The sequence below is a fragment of the Mauremys reevesii genome, linkage group 9 (genome assembly GCF_016161935.1).
Source record: "Mauremys reevesii isolate NIE-2019 linkage group 9, ASM1616193v1, whole genome shotgun sequence".
In the NCBI taxonomy this organism is placed as follows: domain Eukaryota; kingdom Metazoa; phylum Chordata; order Testudines; family Geoemydidae; genus Mauremys; species Mauremys reevesii.
Window position 1 is genome coordinate 55,499,208 of NC_052631.1, and position 18,519 is coordinate 55,517,726.

Below are 18,519 nucleotides of genomic sequence, written 5' to 3' on the forward strand. Positions count from 1 at the left end.
GGCCTGTACCTCAATGTCCTCGAAATCGGAACAGTCCCAGCGATGTGCCAGGGTGGCGTTCATCCGCTTCCAGTACTCCAGGAATGTCACCGCCCACAGGGACATGAAAATGCTGAAGAAGATGGTCCCACCATGGTCGAAGAGGCGACCTGCCTATGGAGCAAAGCAAGGCGAGTGAAAGGAACACTCAGGGGACCTGTAGGAGGAAAGGGATGCTAAGGTGGATCCTGAGAGCAGCAGAGTGCTAATTTTCTGGGTGTGTGAAGGAGGGTGAGGGCAGGAGAGAGAGAATGAGTTTCCCTCTGGGACAGACCAGGAGGTTCCCCAAGGGAAGCATTGGGGTTTCGGTAAGAGACAAAGCAGCACTGGAACTGATCATCTACAAGAATCAGAGTGCTGGATCAGTCTGAGTCCTTGGACTCAGGCTGCAGCGCTCCAGAGGCAGCAAGGAGATCAGTGGCAGCATAATGCACAGCTGATTTGCCCACTTGTTGCCAACACCAGACCCATGCTGCTCCCAAACACAAGTCATGGCATGTCAGGAATGGAGGCATGGGGACAGGGCGATTGGGATTCCTGTGTCTGATCAACCAGAGCTGCCTGTGCTGCGCTGAGAAGGCGACGGTGGGGTATGGCTTTGGGGTGTGCAGGGAGCAGTTCACAGCTTGGGGCCCCGTACAGGCTTCATCCCCAGGCTCAGAGCAGGATCCCTCCGACTCTGAGCATTCATCTCTCCCTGCACAGGGATGGGGCCTCAGCTTCAGACAGGCAGAAAGGGAGAGAGTCTTTCCTTATTCTCTCTGGATTTGCTTGAATCTCCCTGGGAAGAGGTTGGAGCCACATGGAGAGGTCACCCTCACTGTCTGAGGAACCTTACGTCAGCACTATCAGCGCTATCTCCTGCTGGCGAAAGAGCATTGAGCCAGATCCCCAGCTGGTGTAAATCAGCCCTAGCTCCACTGGAGCCAATGGGACAGATCCCCACCTGGTGCAAGTCTGGACTAAAACTGAAGTCAATGGAGCCATGCCAATTTATATCAGTTGGGAGGACTGGTCCATTATGTAGCTTACAGAGGGAGATTAGCCCGACAACCATAATCCCTTAAGTGTAGAATCTTGCGACTACCCAGCTCAGCAGAGGCTTGCTGTGCAGAGCAGATCTCCGTCCTGAGGCAAGAAATGTCCATGTGGTAGTGTGAATCTGCATAGCCAGTTCAAGCTGCAGAAAGCCTCTTCTGTGCTCTGCTGTGCTTTCCACACACACTAGAGCAGCACCCGAGAAGGAGCTGTCCCTGAGATCCATCTCTGCTGCTCCACTCCATGTGCAAGCAGCAAAGTGAAACAGACCCCTTCTCATCTCTGCAGCATGACCTGCTCCAGCACCAGAAAGGAGAGACTTTGTACACACAGGGAGAGGAGAGGTGGGAGGGAATCAGACAAGGCATGCAAGAGAGGGAACAAGGAGGGATAGCAGGGGGAAGCCAAGGAAGAGGCAGTGGACCTGGGGAGGAACAGACTAGGGAGGGGATGCAAGGGAGAAGAGGGTAAGAGGAGCTGGAGAGGGATGGTTTAGGAGGTGGGATGCCAGCAAATGTGCACAGCTGGGAGGAGGGAGACTAGTGTGCAGGGGCGGCTCTAGCGTTTTGGCCGCCCCAAGCAGTCATGCGCGGGAGGCGCCCCGGAGCCGCGGGAGCAGCGGACCTCCCGCGGGCATGACTGCGGAGGGTCCGCTGGTCCCGCGTGGCTCGGCTGTAGCCCCCGCGGCTGCGGACGGTTCGCGGACGCGGCGGCTCCGCTTGAGCTGCCGCAGTCATGCCTGCGGGAGGTCCAGCCAAGCCGCGGGACGAGCGCCCCCTCTGCAGTCATGCCTGCGGCAGGTCCGGTCATCCCGGGGCTCCGGTGGACCTCCCGCAGGCATGACTGCGGCAGGTCCGCCGGCCCAGCCTGACGCCCCCCCTCGGCGGCAGGGGACGCCCCCTAGATTTGGCCGCCCTAGGCACCAGCTTGTTTTGCTGGTGCCTAGAGCCGCCCCTGCTAGTGTGAAAGTAGAATGAATTATATTGTAAAAATAAGAATGGATTAAAGAAATGTTGTATGTTCCTTTAAGCAGAAATAAATGTTGAAATACAGGTGTCAGGAAAAGAAACATTAAGGCATAAACAGTGAACCCACTTAACATTAGCCGAAGATTGGTAAAAGTTAGTAAGGAAATTAACTATGTATGTCCAGCCTCTGGTAAACTTGTCAGTTCTGCTTCCTTCGTTATCTTGTTAAGTCCATGCCCTTTTAGCTGTATAAATAAGATAGTTTGTGTCTTGCATGGTGCTCACATTATCTGGGTGTTCTTAGCAGAGCGCTGTGCTAATAAAACAGAGTGGTCTGACAAACTGTGAGTCCTGAGTCTAACTTTGACACTAGCAAGAGGGGAAAGGGTCCAGTGCTGCTGATGGGAGGGGATGAGGAAAGGTCCTGGGGGAGGTGAGTCCTGGTGCTCTCTCCTCTCACACAGAAGCATGTCCCCTGAGATGTCTCCTCTAGTGCCATTAAGATGAAAAGGCAGAGAGCAAATCCCAGTGCATTGTGCTTGTGCAAACAGCCTGGTTATCACCCCTCCTCGTGCATAAACACAGCACCTCCCAGCCCAGCCAGGCCCTGGCGCAGGGGCGAGAGAGCTGTGCACACCTGGGCACTCTAGCAAGCACCATCTACGGGGGAGACTGCAGGATATTCTCTCTTCCTGGCCCTCCCCTTTGGAAATTAACCACTCAGAGCCACAAACCTTACCTTGAACATGCTGCAGATGCTGGAGAGCTGCCACTGTGGGCACTCCTTACACAGCGGGCACATCTGGTACTGATCCTCGCTCTCACAGATCTCCTGCCTGGGGCAGGGGGGAGGCAGACAAGGAAAGAAATCAGGACCATGGTACATCCTTTCACACCTCTTGAGGCCTCATTCTTTCCAGTGATGCAGGACTAGCCAGGACCCCATGGGAGTCCATAAACACTGATCCTTAAATCAGCCAGAGGGTCCTGGGGGAGCAAAGCCGCTGAGCACATTCCCCTTGCAGGTCCTCAGGTGAGAGCACGGCATTTGGGATCAAAGCTGGGATGCTCACGTGGCAGCACAGAGCACTGGCCCTTTGCTGCCTGCCCTTGCCCTGGACAGAAACACCTCATGGAGCTTCTCTCCAACAGTTTCCTCTGGTTAGAATCTAGCCATTGCCCCTCCATGTTGGAACCTGGGGCCAGACAGCAGATACCTGGGGCCAGACAGGGAGGAACAGGTGGTCACATACTGGGTGACATTTCCCTGCAGGGTGTTTAGGGGACTTTGACCCCCTCGCAGTTGGGTTGTTCACCAGGAGTTTTGCTCAGAAGCCTGTGAGAAGCCAGGTTTGCTCAACAGTGAGCGTGCGTTTTGGGAGTGCTGTGGCCTAGTGGACTGACCTCAGGAGAGGCAGCCAGGAATTGCTGACTTCCAGCCTTCCCTGGGGCTGCCCCCACATCCTCCAGGCTGGAGACAGCCAGTGGGAGAGGGAAGGAGAAGGCAGGGACAGAAAGGGGAGAGATGCTGACACTTACGCAGGTATGTCGCTCAGCATCAGAAATATGCCTGCGATGAAAACCAGTGTCCCCACAACTGCCGCAGGCAAGAGCCACCCAGTATAGAAACCTAAAGAGAGGGAAGAGAGAAGGCCAGTCCCTCAGAGTGGGAGTCTCATTGCAAACACAGGACCTGTAGCCAACCTGTACCCTCATCTCAGCAGCAGAGCCCAGTTCAGAGGCCCACATTCCTAGTGAAACCAATTGCGGAGCGACGCACTGCATCCCAGCAGCTGAAGGCGAGTCCCCTGCTAGCCATTGTAAAGGAGGATTCCCACCATGTTCTGCACCATGTTCTCAGAGGTCACTTAGGGAGCAGGGGCTTCCTCCCATCTACATGCGGGTAAAAGGGGAGGTTAAGGGTTATCCCACCCTGGCATTGACTTCAAGATCCTCCTGCTGGCTATGTCCTCACCCTGAGACGTGGCCTTCAGAGAGAGGCTGGGTTTGGTAATGGCCATAGGGCAGGACTTTCAAAACCATTCAGTGCTGGCTCAGTTCTGCTCCTATGAAGCAGAGCTTGCCCAGTGCCGAGTGGCAGTGGGAATCCCACCTTCGTGTCCAATGCACAGAGACAACGATCCAAGTTAATCAAGTCGGGAGGCAAGGCAGAGTCTGTTACGCTTGCCAGCATGCCAACAATTACGTTCTTTGGCCATACATCAACTTTTTGTTTCTCCCCATTCCAGACCTATTTTTAATTAATTTAATTTTTAATTAATTTTGTCCATTTCTCTCTCCTTTTTCTTTCCTCCCTTTCTATTGCAGCTTCTCCCTCCTCTCCTCAGCGACAGGCAGTGGGAATGGATGGTGTTCCTGGGGGAAGCCTCAGAGAAAGGGTGTTGGGGGGCTTGCATGTAGATCTAGGCTCCAGCTACGATCTCCTCTGATCAGGAGTGCCACAGCTGGGGTCCCATCATGGAGAACTTGTCTTGATGGGCTGTGGCGAAGGGATGAGTGTCCTGGTCTATGGAGGGTTTTGTAGATTAGGACTAGGACTTGAAACTCAGCCCCACCGCAGACAAGGACCAGCAAAGCATCCATTGCTCCTGCTTGGTCAGCCACGTTCATTTCAAATGCATCCCACAGCTTGGACACAACAGGAAGGGCTTCTGGCCATTGGAGCTTTCGGGCTGCTGCTCTGTGCAAGAGGGACAGCTTTCCTTGCTTGGCAGACAATCCCAGTACAAGAAAAACAAATGCACCCTAATCTAGCTTCTCTTAACAAGCCATAGCAGGAAAGGGGCAAGAAGGATGATTAGTGAAAAATGGCAACCTGAGAAAGATCCTCCCTGCTCCTCTGGCAATGACACCCATGCACCCGATGTAAAGGGTGCCCCTTACTATAGTACAGCCCGTCCTTGGTCTGCACTGGGGAAGCAAAGCGCTCTGCTTACACAAGCGATTGTTATTCTCTGCGCTGATCCCAGCATTCCCTGCAGCAGAAGACAAGGAGGCCGATGCTCCAGTGGAGCATTAGCTCTTTCTGGAGAAGGTTTCAGGTTAGGGCAGAGCTGGGTGCCACAGTAGGTGGTTGAGGGAGCAGTAAGGAGCAGGGCAGAACAATGCACACTAGTGCTGGTGGTGCCCTTCCGCTGCTGGCTAGAACCCATCCCCTTTGTGCCACATGGCTGCAGGAGGCATTATTCTTCACCAAGCCTGGACAGTCTGATCTCCTGATCAGCGAGGCTCCAGTTCCTTTTCCAGTGGGCATGAGGAACACATGGTTATCGCAGCTCAGGAATTGGTTGGAGACAGAGGTGCAGGCTAGAGGCTAAAGATAATGGGGCAGGAGATCCAGGGCAGCGTATTGACACATCTGGCTGGGGCCAGGGATGAAGGCAGGTTGTAGGGAGGGCTCCGAAGAGCATTGTACTCACCCAGCCAGGCAAAGTAGAGTGCGATCTTCTCTCCAAAGTACCTGCGGATGTGATCCAGTGGCTGGTATCTGTTCCATTTCCGCCACCTCGCCCAGTACTGGAAGAGGACCTGGCGCTCGGTCAGGCTCTCAGGGGCCAGCCTGTCAGCGGGTACTGCAAAGGGACCCTGCAGGGGAGAAGCTGAGCAGCTGGCTGGGCTGGGCAGAGGGGTTTGACAGCAGCCCCCTGCCTCCCCAGCTCCCCACAGCCATGCTACCCCAACCCCAGTTACCTCCGCGTTCTTTTGGAAAGGCTGAATAAGGAGCTTTTTGAACAGCCCGGTCCCCTTCTGGGCAGAGGCCACACAAGTGCTCTGCCTGGCCAGGGCTCCCTGCTGCCCCCTGAGCTGTAGATCGAGGCATGACCAAAGTCCAGTCTGGCTGAGGTAGCAGGGAACCGGTGCTAGAAAGAGACTGTCTCCTGACTTACCTCATGCAGAGGGAATGCAGCTGCAAAGACATTCTCGCTCAGCAGCCGATCCACCCCAACCTCCCCCTGCTTCAGGTGGCCATATGGTGTCGTGGCCAGGATCTCGTACAGCTGGGGGAAGCAAAGAGATGGTAAATAACTGCTGTCATACTGACGAAAGCTCCAACGACAGCCCCATGATCTCTCTCTAAGCACCGACACCATGCTCCGCACTGCGCTATGGAGACCCATGCCTCAAAGGTTCTCAGCAACCATCTTTCCAGAGGGAAATGGAGAATTTGGGTGGAAAGAGACTAAACAAGTTCATATGAATTCAGGTACAAGAAGTTGTTTTTTGCCACCAATTCCAAGCCTGACTCTCATAGGCATTGTAACATTCCCTTCCCCAGACATTGAAACCTGAGAAAGATGGGTTCGTTTTTAGTCAGCCTCTTTAAACTTTGTGTGTGTTAAAATCTATTTAACTCCAATTGCCAATGAAGTCTTAGGAGAAAAGTGGTCTTTGTTAAAATTCAAACCCCACACTGCCCATGAATGAGCAAAATCCTCACACTACACCTCCTTCAGACTCCACAAAAAGCCTAAACCAGAGAAGACCAGAATTAACAGCCATGATATTTCTATTGTTAACAAACAAGAAAGACAACTTTGTTTGAAACACATCTTTCAGGCCTTTATATATCATAAAGCAACACAAATGAGTGAGAGCTATTCTTAAAAAAAAATCTTTGAAGGATTCCTTTAAGCCTAAAGTCACACAAATGAGGAGTATCAGAGGGGTAGCCGTGTTAGTCTGGTTCTGTAGAAGCAGCAAAGAATCCTGTGGCACCTTATAGACTAACAGATGTTTTGCAGCATGAGCTTTTGTGGGTGAATACGATGGAACCGGTGATGGTGTGGCTGATCTGGTTAGGTCCTGTGATGATGTCGCTGGTGTAGATATGTGGGCAGAGTTGGCATTGAGGTTTGTTGCATGGATTGGTTCCTGAGTTAGAGTTACTATCACCAGTAACTGCACACCGCACCATAGTAACTCTAACTCAGGAACCAGTCCATGCAACAAACCTCGATGCCAACTCTGCCCACATATCTACACCAGCGACACCATCACAGGACCTAACCAGATCAGCCACACCATCACCGGTTCCATCATATGCTAGCAATGCCCCTCTGCTATGTACATCGGCCAAACTGGACAGTCTCTAAGGAAAAGGATAAATGGCCACTACTTGCATCCGAAGAAGTGGGTATTCACCCACGAAAGCTCATGCTGCAAAACGTCTGTTAGTCTATAAGGTGCCACAGGATTCTTTGCTGCTTCTACAAATGAGGAGGAGAATGCAGACAGGAAAGAGAAAACAAATGGCTGTTTTCTTACTTCACTACTTTCTTCTTTAAAATAAGTGGCCTAGTTTCTCTGTGTTCTGTAGCTGCTTTTCCATTAGCAAGGCAGTATCACCCCAGCCCAGTCAATATGGTCAGGAACAAACTCACAGCACATATGTCTTGGTGTCCTCACAAATACACTGGTAATTTACTAGCAGCTACGTTTGTATCAGTTCTGACCTGTATTTTGCAAAGTGCACTTTTGACAGGCTCTAGTCCATGGGCAGACACTGCCCCAGTGGGAGAAATTCATCACTTCTGGGCTTTTGACTTTCCTCATTGGAAGTCAAGTTTTTGGCACCAGGCTGCATGGCTGCTTGGCTTACAGCACAAAGAGATGGAGCAGGAAGGAAGACCCTCCTATCTTGAGGTTTATAAACAGCAGGATATTGTTGATCATTAGTGGGCTTGGTAGAATTCAATTTTTATCTTTTTATAATTAATGGATAATATTGATGTTTATTTTAAGAAGTTTTTAATCTATTTAAACTTTCAGAGTTACACAAAAAAATTTTAAGCATTTTTTAAATGTTTATTAATTTAAATTTTCATAGTGGCAGGAAATAATGGGGGGGGTGTCAGACAATAATTATTTAATGATAGTAGATGTTGTGATTCACAAAAGTTAAAGTTCTATAACCGGTAAAACAAAATTGACAGCATCACATCAAAATATATGAAGTAAATATCCTTGAATCACTCTCTAATACAAGCAGCATTTTTCTTACTTTACTTATCTGTGAGTTTCATTTATCAATGGAAATATTTTTTCGTCAGCTTGCATTGTACAGTAAAATTGACGTTTCTTGATAAAAATCTAATCCTTCCATCTAACCGTTAGCTATTGCCTCACACCCTGGCAGGACATGACCAGTATGTTCAGTGACTGAGAGACTTGCAGGAGCTGACAGAGGCAGGATGGTCCAGTAATTAGGGCAGTAGTCTAGGACTTGCGAGACCTGGTCCTGCTCCGCCACAGACTGTGTGTGTGTGAACTTGGGCACGTCACCTAGCCTCTCTGTGCCTCAGTTCCCCACTTGTAAATGGGAATAATAGCTCTGCCCTGCCTCATAAGCTTTAAAGATTGTGAGGTGCTCAGATCCAATGAAGAGGGGGGCCCTGTAAGTCCCTAAAATAGATAGCTGATTCCCCACTACCTTGCACATTGCAACCATTCACACCTGGGCAGCCATTCACACCTGGGCAGCAAAGCAGAGACATCTGATTTGGTAACATTTCACACTCACTTTTCACAGGAGTAAGTGACCCTCTTTAGGCTGATCAGGATCTGGGGTGTGCCTACCGCCTACACAGCCAGGGTCACAAGCCCACTCGTTACTCAAGCTACCCCCTAAACTCAACGTTCCCTCTGCTTAAATGTCAACCTCCCTAGAGGCCACCATACCTGCCCCCAACCTAAGCCCATGCCTCCCTGGAAGCCCTGCACCCTCCAGATTCAAGTGGGGCCTTCTCCATGACACCCATCTCTCCTCCTAGCCCAAACCCAAGCCTCACCAGGGGCCCAAACTTGCTGCACCCAAAGCCTCCCCCCTGCGTGGCCCTTTCTGCCCGGGCCAGAACACTCAAGCCCTTCCCAGCTGGGCTGACACAAAAGCAACGAATTAGGATGATAAAGAATTGAACCAGAAGCCAAGGAGGAAGGGCCCATCTCAGCCCCAGGTCCTGCGGGACCTCTCCCTCCCCAGAAGACCCCTGGGCTGGCTACTCACTATCCTGTGCCGCTGTGTGCTGCTGAAGAAGGTGTCTTGCTCATTGCTCCCTAGGAACCTGCAATCACACACACCAGAACCATGATGGGAACATGCCCCCCAAAGTGCAACCCACAGGACAAGCCATCCTGCTTCCTCTCCCTGAGCCCACAGCCATCCACTTCCCCACCCCATTTTGCCACCGGTACAGCCCTGCACCTCACCCATCCAGCTGAGGATGGCACCTCCCTGCCCTTGCCAGCCCAGCTGCAAAGAGAAGGCACTTGCAGAGGCAGTTCCAACTGGCAGGTCACCTCCTTGGCTTCACCCATCAGCTCAGAGGGGCGGCCTATAGAGTCACTCTCCCAGGATAGTCCTCTCACAGCAGCCTTGCTCTGCTGATCATCAACCCACCCACCCCACCCCTGCCTTTTGCGCACACATGGCTCCTCCTCCCTATAGGTACCTTGTGCCCGGCCAAGTGATGGTATTTAATTCTTATCCCTTCATTGCTCGGATAGCTTCGGCAGTGCACTAGGGGTCTCAGGGACACTGACACCAACGTGCTCCCTGCCCTGAAGAGTTTACGATCTAGGCCAAAGGTGGGCAAACTACGGCCCGTGGGCCACATACGGCCTGCAGGACCATCCTGCCCGGCCCTTGAGCTCCTGGCCGGGGAGGCTACCCGTGGCCCCTCCCCTGCTGTTCCCCCTCCCCCGTAGCTAAGCCACCGCACGGGCAGTGCTCTGGGCGGCAGGGCTGCACGCTCCTGCAGGGCAGCGCGGCAGCGTGTCTGGCTCTGGGTGGCAAGTGGAAGGGGATCGGATGGGGGCGGGGGCCAGGCTGTTTGGGGAGCCTGCCCTACCCAGCCCTCCATACAGTTTTGAAACCTCAATGTGGCCCTCGGGCCAAAAAGTTTGCCCACCCCTGATCTAGGCAGATAACGTGCACAGGCAGAAAGGGGAAGGCAGACAACAGGCAGCTGCCTGGATGAGCACTCCAGCAGGTGGCGTAACAGGCTTCCCTGTGGGTGCCCTGCAGGCCTGTTGGACAGGGAGAAGAGGTCTCCTCTCAGAGCCTCTTGGGTAACTGCCTGTGCCATAGCCCTTGCCCTCAGGGAGACAGCAGGAAGAGGAAAGGTGATCAGCACAAGGAAGCAGGAGTGAATTCCTTCCACAGGCTCCCGGGGCTCTTACCATGCTAACTTGTTCACTTTGAAGTGACAAGTGTAGTAGTCCAGGGGCAGATTGGGAACCTCCTCATGCAGCAGGCTGGGGACACCCAGCTGCTTCGCCACTCTGTCAGACCAGTTTGAAGCCTGATTCGGCAGGGCCTGGGCACAAGCAAGAGAAAAACGCTCAGGAGGAGGACAACAGCAGCAGCATGGTGCCGAGTCAGCTTCTGGGGACAGAGGAGGGTGGGGGAAGAGACAAGTGCCCCAGCTGCATGCACAACAGCGCGAGAGGCTGGGAGCACTGGCATGTGAAAGAGGGTGAGTGGGGAAGAACTGAAGGGATAAGTAAGCTCCTCCGGGGCCTGCACAGGAGCCCCCCTGCTGATGTCCAGGACAGTTTTGCTGAGCAAAGCCCACAGGATTAAGGCCTCTGAAAACAGGAGGGCAATAAAATCGGGACCGTCCCAATATTTGGGTGGTTGTCCGGCACCTTGACTGATCTTTTGCTCCGCTGGCAGCACTTAGTTTTTTTTGGGTTTTTTTGCTCCGCCGACGGATCCTCCCCCCCACCATGTGTCCCGATATTTTCTTCATCTCATCTGGTCACCCTAATCTGGCTCCATACTGTGTCACTGCCCAGCCCAGAGTGTGCGACAATCAGCCAGCGTGGAGTCATCCCCCCTCACAACTCTCCCCCCTGTGGCACATGGGAGCAGTGGGATGGCTTCACCCTGGCGACTGGGAGTTCCTCAGCTCCTGCAGGGGTGAACTGGGCCCTAGAGGGAAGAGGATGAGTCTCGGAAAGACCTTCACCTGCAGGGGGAGCCTCAGCCGGAGATCCTCTGCATAATAACACAGCACGCTCCAGGGGGCGTTCAGCAGCACATAGTGCACCACCTTCTTCTCATCCTGGACCACGTGCTAGGAGAGAAGAGGGAAAGCTGGAATTAGCTACATGTTGTACTCAGGCCTGGCATTATAGGCTGGATCATCAGCTGGGGTGAATCAACAAGGATACCTTGAAATTGAGGCTTCTATGTAGATTCATAGCAGCAAGGGGCCAGCCATGCAGAGCTCACCCTAGCTGTGCTGTTACTAAGCCTCTAGCTAGGGGGATGTCTACACTGCAAAGAAAAATCCAGAGCTCAGGCTCACACAATGGGGCTAAAAATATCAGTGTAGATGTTCCTGCTCAGGCTGGAGCCCAGGGCCCCGAACTGTGTGTCTCAGAGCCCGGGGCCCCAGCCAGAGTCGGAACATCTACACTGCTATTTTTAACCCTGTAGTGTGAGCCCAAATCAGTTGACCTGGGCTTGGAGACTCACTGCCAGGGGTTTTCTTTTGCAGTGTAAACATGCCCTAGGAATCTTGCAGAGCTTGGGAACTGCGCAGCAGAGGAGCACCCGCCATACGTAGCTTCCATATCACACAGAGCAAGCCGTGCTCCTGTTGGCAGACACCTCCCATCACTCATCTCCACGACAGTGCATCTCCCAGCAGGCCAGGCAGCGTGAGACCAAAGAGCTCCCCTCCTGAGCCTTCCAGGAGAATCACCAGATGACCGGAGTAGGTTAGACACACTCACCATGTGGCACAAGGTCATTATTATTCCAATGAAAGAGCAGATGATTCCCTAGCCACCCACCGCAGCCCTGCCTCATTCCCAGCAGGCTGAAATGCCCACTGCTGCCCTGGCCCATTCACTGGGGAGGGGGCCATTTTGGAACAGGGTAAAGTTCTGGCTGCAGGCTCCATCCATTTTGTGGTACTCTGGCGGTGGAAAGAGGAGGGAGAGCTTCCTGAAGAGGCATCATCTGTTAGCCCTCATGACAAATAAATGGTGTGGCAGGTGCGGGCAGGCTAGGCTACGCTGGGGGCTCTATGGGCCCCTGACCAGGTTTGGGATAAAGGAAGCGGGAAGGTGATTTACAGACGTTGGTCATTCGTGTCACTTAATGCTCTGCTGGAAGGTGCGCAGATACTATGGTGATGGTATCTAACATGACACAACAGAAAGGCACCTTTGCCCTCCTCCTGTGCCCAGGGAACCACGCCCATAATTTCACTCTAACATGCTGGGCCTTGTTTCTACATGAACCAGGTTTTCTCTGCTGGGTGAGCGATGCAGAGAGGACTGACCATGTGTCCTGGCTCCAGTGGGGGAAGAAGGCTCAATTTATCACCACGTGCTGGCAGGCTGCCTATATTGCTGACAGATGGCTGCATTTCCAGCCTCCTCCTCAGACTGCCCAGCCAACTGGCCCTTTGCTTTCCTTTCCCCACCGAGAGAAGCCAGGACCAAGCCAAGGTGGACAATGAGCTCCCCTTTCTGGAGAGGGTGGTCCTACACCGTCCAGACAGGATTACTGAGCAGAGGGGGGAAGACCAGGATCCAATGAACAAAGCAACTCTCCCTCCCAGGACAGGGTGGCCCTACAGAGCCAGGCTAGTGTGCTGATACACAGGGAAGAAGCCTGCCTGGGCACCAGAAAGGATCCAGCTACCTTTTCTATACAGATCCCGGTGGCCTGGAGCTTGTTCAGAAACTTCTTCCGCCAAGTCTTGCGGACATCAACAGCTCTTCTCCACCGGGGCACCTCGCTCTCAGCAGTGGTTTCTTCATTCTGTCCCTCCTGCTCCTGGGGATCTGCTTCCCACACCAGGACGAAGTCTGGGACAAGAAGAGACAGCTTGTGTCCACATCACAGACAGATGGACACTGCAAGGCACATAGGGGCAAAGCTCTTGGGAACCACACTGCTCATGCTTCATCTGCTTCTCCATCCACTCCTGCCTGGTGCTCAGCTGATTCTTGTCACAGGGCCAAGTCTTGGTGGAGTAAGATGAGCAGCCTGCAGAAAGGGGCACGTGCAGGGAGGAGCAGGCTGGGGATTATAAACCTAAGAGCCCCGCCCTTTATGGAATGAGTTTACCACATGTAGCTACAGGAAAAGTCCCAAGACAAACCAGGACAGTCAAGCTAGACAGGGGCCTAGTGGACTCCAGATATGCCCAACAGAACTACTGCAACCAGCAGAACCCATTCAGTTCTGCCCTATCCACGAGGACTGGCAGGCACATCCCAACCCAAGGACGTCCACAGTGTTGAGAGCAGGGCTGGGGACTTCACCCCTTATTTACAGGTTTCCTTCTTTAAACTAAATAAATACAAAGGCCACCAACTTCAAAACCACCTCCCCATAGATCAACACTTCTCCCTGCGCTGTGTCCTCACCTATCCTGGTGCGTCCATCGCTGAAGACGTTTGCAGTGCTCTGCGTGACGTGGCTCGCTTGACTTGGTTTACTCAGCTAGAAATAAGTATTAACTCATAAGGGGCTTGTGCTTGTATCTGCAACAGCCCTGCCAAATGCTGACAGGAACTAGCAAAAGGAAGTGAAGGTGCTGCTGGCATCATGCAGTCCCCACCAGGATTCCAGAAGCGAGTGTGACCTCACCAAGGTGCTAGCTAGGACTTATCTAAGCTCTCATCTGAGAGAAGGCAATGACTACAGGGCTGCCCTCCTACAGTGAGCATATGCTACTGCCATGGTAATATGAAATAAGTCATGTGCATACAGTGGGAACTGCTGTTTGCAAACCAGTCTCAGTGCATTTAGTGACTGCCAGGAGACAGGGCCCACGAACAATGGCCAGCCAGCCTCACCATTTGGAAGTGGGTGGCTCTGTATACAAGCTTGTCTATTGTTTGGAGCAGCTGATCTCCCTGAACACCCTCTCCTTCATCTTCCCTTTGGATGCAGGCATCCCTGGTGTTGTCTGCCCCCCACCTCTTCAACAGGAACAGGATCTGTGCTCCCAGAAAGCTCCCTAGTCATCCCCCCTGTGGCAGGAGGTGATGGGCATAGATTAACCCACCCTTCCCCCTCACAGCTCTAAATATCCATCCACAGTAGATTTTATATGCCTACCTCCGAGATTTCAATAGGAGCCTGGCTCAGACTACCATAATTAGGCCCTTTGACATTTTGGTCTTCACCCATCAGGTTGGCATGATCATCTGCTTTGATCTTTTTCCGCTGCATCTTGATCCTTCACGCCACCAGCACCTTCTGCTGTTTAGAAACAAGTCAGCAAGATGTGAGTGTAGTGTGAATGGGCCAAAGCTCCCTCCCACAGGAGGCAGCAGACCAGGCCTCACAATGTGTGGGGCCCCATGCCTGGAGAGATCAAGACACAGGTTGCCTCCCTTTCTGGTCCTGATGGTAGAGGTACAGGAGTGCTCTAGTGGGGAGCTGCTTCCTTCCCTTCTCGTTCTGCTGTGATACATTATAAATGTATTTTGCTACCTTGCTAGGCAGTTATTCACTATGTACAAGACTTACCTAATGCATTTTGTTTTAAATAAATGTAGGAGTTTTATTTAAAAATATCAAGGGGAATCTATAAGAGCAGCATTGCTAGCAGCGAGAACTTAGGTTGAGACACTGGACAAAGAAATTGTTACCTTTTGTATCAGAGTGGTTTAAGTGAACACATGCATGCCTTACAAGGATGTGTGAGCTTTCGTCAAGTGCTTATCAAGAAGCCAGTCAGGAGAGGCTGGGAAAGATTTTAGGAAGAAGCTCTGAAGTGAAGCAGGAAGAGAGATGGAGTAGCTTTAGGGACAATTAAGTGCCTCGTTCCCTGTCTGGGTGGGGTGGCTGGGCATTCTGTAACACTTTCCATGGCATGTGACAATGGTAGTCATATTATAGTTTGGCTCAGAGGTCATCACCAGAGATATTTAATAAGTTAGGGGACGTATATTTGATCTTAAGTTTAAGATTTCTTTTGTAAAGTGTTAAATCATTTATTATAAAATGTATTTGTTATTAGTGCTTTTAAAGCACCTGATATAGAATTTACATTTTAGAAGATATAACTTTGTTATTTAAGAAAGTGAGATTAGCATCCCAACACTAAATATTATCCCTATTTTACACACGGGAAACTGAGGCACAGAGCAATGGTGTGACTTGCTCACAGTAAGTTTGTGGCAGAACTGGGAATAGAACCAAGGTCTTCTGCCACCAGTTCAATGCCTAAGCCACAACATGCGGAGGGCTGCTTTGGGACTCCCATCACAGGACGATACATATCTATCTTTCTTGGTCACATCAACTTCACAAAGAAACTTGCCCAGAGATAATGCAAAGGGGCTTGTTTTTCATAGCACATTAAACAAACTGTGCAGTAACTGCAAAGAGTCCCAAACTCAGAAGGTAATTAGAGGTGGGAGATCTGGGAATCTCTTGTATGAAGTGGGCATTGCAGGCTGCACATGACACAGACAGGACATAAGCAGCCTCAGCTGTGTCTCAGGAGCATCACTTTAGCCCCAGGGCTCTGAATCCTGTTGTAACCACTGGTGCCTTCTACAGTAGGTTATTAGGTGTCACAAATGATTGGTTCAAATACCTTGAGTTTGCAATGCCTCATGCTCCCACACAGCGACTGGCTCAGGTGTTCTACAAGCAATGGATTTGCCATTTGGCTCTAACACCTATGGAGAGGTCTCTAGCTGAGGGTCACTGAACTGTTGCAATCTTCAACCATTTCCATCCGAATGGGTGAAACACATTTTCCCCCTCATCCCCCCGCTTCCCCAAGCATCACAGCTGTGGCAGTTCAGCTGCTGCTCATAACCCCATCCCACAATGCAGTGCCTCACATATGGAAGTTAGCCAAACCTTCCTCCCCATGCAGCACTGCCAGACACTGTAGGGTATTTGCCCCAGGAGTCTCAGAATACAGGAGTACTTGTGGCACCTTAAAGACTAACAAATTTATTTCAGCATGAGCTTTCGTGAGCTAAAGCTCACTTCTTCGGATGCATAGAATGGAACACACAGACAGGAGATATTTATACATACAGAGAACATGAAAAGGTGGAAGTATGCATGCCAACAGGCAGAGTCTAATCAATTGAGATGAGCTATCGTTAGCAGGAGGAGTTATTAGAAAGCAATACAAGTTTCTTGGGCTCATATGCAATAGACCAATATAATGTACCAGTCTGAGCTTATGTGAGAAACACTAAACTAAAATAGCGACACTAAGCTAATGGCTCTCTGCCTTTACATGAGTAGAATTTGGGGTGCAGATGGGTTGCAGGCTGGGGTTCACAGAACTTTCCTTCACTCTCCGGATTTCAAAACCAAGGTATATTTGCATTACCCCAAGTAAAATCTGATTGCAGACATGTCTCAGCTGCAGTAGCCAGCTATCATGATGACATGAGCTCAGTTGCCAGCTATCAGTACATTTATGGATTGTCCTTTTAAGAAATTTGAAAATTGCCTGACAGTCCTCCCATCCCCCCAACAAACGGCATGCTGCATGCAAACAGCATGATAGTCCAGGAAATGATTCTGTCTCCTTCCTCTGTTGTGCTGGATTCTCAGCTGTGCAATAGATTAAGGTTGAGATCAGATACACACTGGTAACTCTCCAGCAGGAAAGCTTCCTTTTAATTAGAAGAACCTGGTGGAAGGATCTTGGGAAGAGTGATTGGAGTCTGCAAATAAGGACAAGTTCCAATCACAAGCAGAAGCTGGACAAAAAGCAAACAACAAAATCCGAGAAGTGCTGATTTAAGGCTTAGCTTGGCAAAGCCTCCTCAGGAAAGTACATGCCTGGTTCCATTCCAGTGCCCAAATTCCCTAGGCACCTTTGAACATGCTAGCCTAAGTCTCCAAACCATGGGCCAAATTCAGCCCTGGCTTACACCCCTCACAGCTTTCAGAAGTCAAATGGAGCTGTCAGTGCAGAACATGGACCCAATATGAGTACTGCTATATTTTAATCAGCACTGAAGGTTTTTGGATTGTGGAAGAGGGGAAATCAGCAAGAGTGTAAAATCCTAACAGTAAAGAAGATGGAGCCTTGGTCAAATATATGAAGATTTTCAGGAAATATTTTTCCCTGGAAGTTTGCAACTCCATACAGTTCAGGGGCAAAATGTTTCCTTGGAAGTTCCTACTTGCATTCAGCTCTACATTCAGCCAGTCCTCAACCACGCTGGCTGTGTGTGGAGCCAAGGTGTACGTGTGTCTTTTATGAGTTGATTAAATTAGTAGTAGTGGAATGACACGTTCCTAGTATAGTTCACTATGCTAGACAGCTATTTCAGAGCAGTCTCACAGTAAACTCTGCCCAAGTAGTAAAACTACCAGTTAATCCCCACAACTGTGAGGTATTAACCCCATGTTAGAGCTGGGGAGCCTAAGAGAGAGTTGCAGGGATTGGCCACACAGCAAACCAGTGACAGAGCCGAATCAGCACTCCCAAGTAACCCAGCACCATGCACATTCTTTTAGCCTCTCTGTTGCAGCATACACTGCTCCCTCCAAGAAGCAGGATTCCTGCCCCAGCCTTACAGAGAGACGCGGCCAGCATGAACAGGAACAGTCTCTATGCTTTCATGAAGTCCTGTCCTTCTACTGTACCTGATACTGGGGTTTATTGCAGCTGGAAAGCCCTCCTAGCCAGTGTTCAGACTCCAGACGTTAGCTCCATGCTGACAGTTTGCACTCAAGTAATCCTGCTGTGTTCCAAGTGCAAGCAAGACCATAAAGGGTCCTTCTAGGTTACTGTCCAAAGCTTCGCTCTCCCTCTGCGTCCCCTGGAATTTCTAGACACAGGGAAACGGTCTCACTTCATCTCCACTTGGTTGCTTTTAAACGTCAGTTTATGGCTGCTTCCTGTCTTGGGAAACGCCAGCCAGTGAGTGTGCTTAAGACCAAGAAATGGAGATAAAGCAGTGGAAACAGCAGGTTTATAATCACTTCCCTGCTTATTGTCTCTAGCAGGCCCTACCTTTGTTTGAGATGGGGGTGTGGATTTGCATGTCCCTGCACAAATTAGCATAGCCACATTTAAATAAAGCTTTGATGATAAAAATTTAAAGAGCCAATACCAGAAGGGAATGCGGAACAATCCTGGTATTTCTGCCCTCAAGCTGATCTGGCTGTGTGTGTCTTGGCCAGGTTAAAGATTTCAAGTCATGTTGTGCTTCTCTAGCATGCAGGTGTGTCGAGAGCATCACTGTGCAGCACCCCAGTGGGGCTTAGCCTCAGGGTGCTGCCACAATACATGTAATAAAAATAGTGGGAAAGGACTATATTAGGAAGACACTATTTATTCATTATTATTAATTCTATCTGGGGAGAGGATAGGACAAAAAAAAAGCTGGTATCATCCCAAATCAATTTCTCCTCAGGTCTTTGCTGAAATGTGACAACTATGATAAAAGCAGCCACCACGGAAGCACTGAGAAAGACCCAAGTTTGCAG

At 50.8% G+C, this 18,519-nt stretch overlaps 1 protein-coding gene across 3 annotated transcripts in view; it reads right to left on the minus strand.

Moving 5' to 3' along the window:
* ANO7 (anoctamin 7) overlaps positions 1-17,957 on the minus strand; it is a 29,558-nt gene extending 11,601 nt beyond the window's left edge. For 2 of the 3 annotated variants that reach the window (XM_039489686.1, XM_039489684.1), the window contains exons 1-12: positions 17,674-17,957; positions 14,155-14,298; positions 13,458-13,533; positions 12,727-12,893; positions 11,036-11,143; positions 10,245-10,381; positions 9,070-9,127; positions 5,954-6,064; positions 5,486-5,651; positions 3,585-3,675; positions 2,785-2,881; positions 10-153 (exon numbers count right to left, since the gene is read on the minus strand). In XM_039489686.1, coding sequence (XP_039345620.1) covers positions 10-153; positions 2,785-2,881; positions 3,585-3,675; positions 5,486-5,651; positions 5,954-6,064; positions 9,070-9,127; positions 10,245-10,381; positions 11,036-11,143; positions 12,727-12,893; positions 13,458-13,533; positions 14,155-14,268 — 1,269 coding nt within the window. In that variant the 5' untranslated portion in view covers positions 14,269-14,298; positions 17,674-17,957. The remainder of the gene's footprint in view (positions 1-9; positions 154-2,784; positions 2,882-3,584; positions 3,676-5,485; positions 5,652-5,953; positions 6,065-9,069; positions 9,128-10,244; positions 10,382-11,035; positions 11,144-12,726; positions 12,894-13,457; positions 13,534-14,154; positions 14,299-17,673) is intronic. The other variant, XM_039489685.1, reaches the window with a different exon arrangement.
* Between the last annotated feature and the right edge of the window lie 562 nt (positions 17,958-18,519).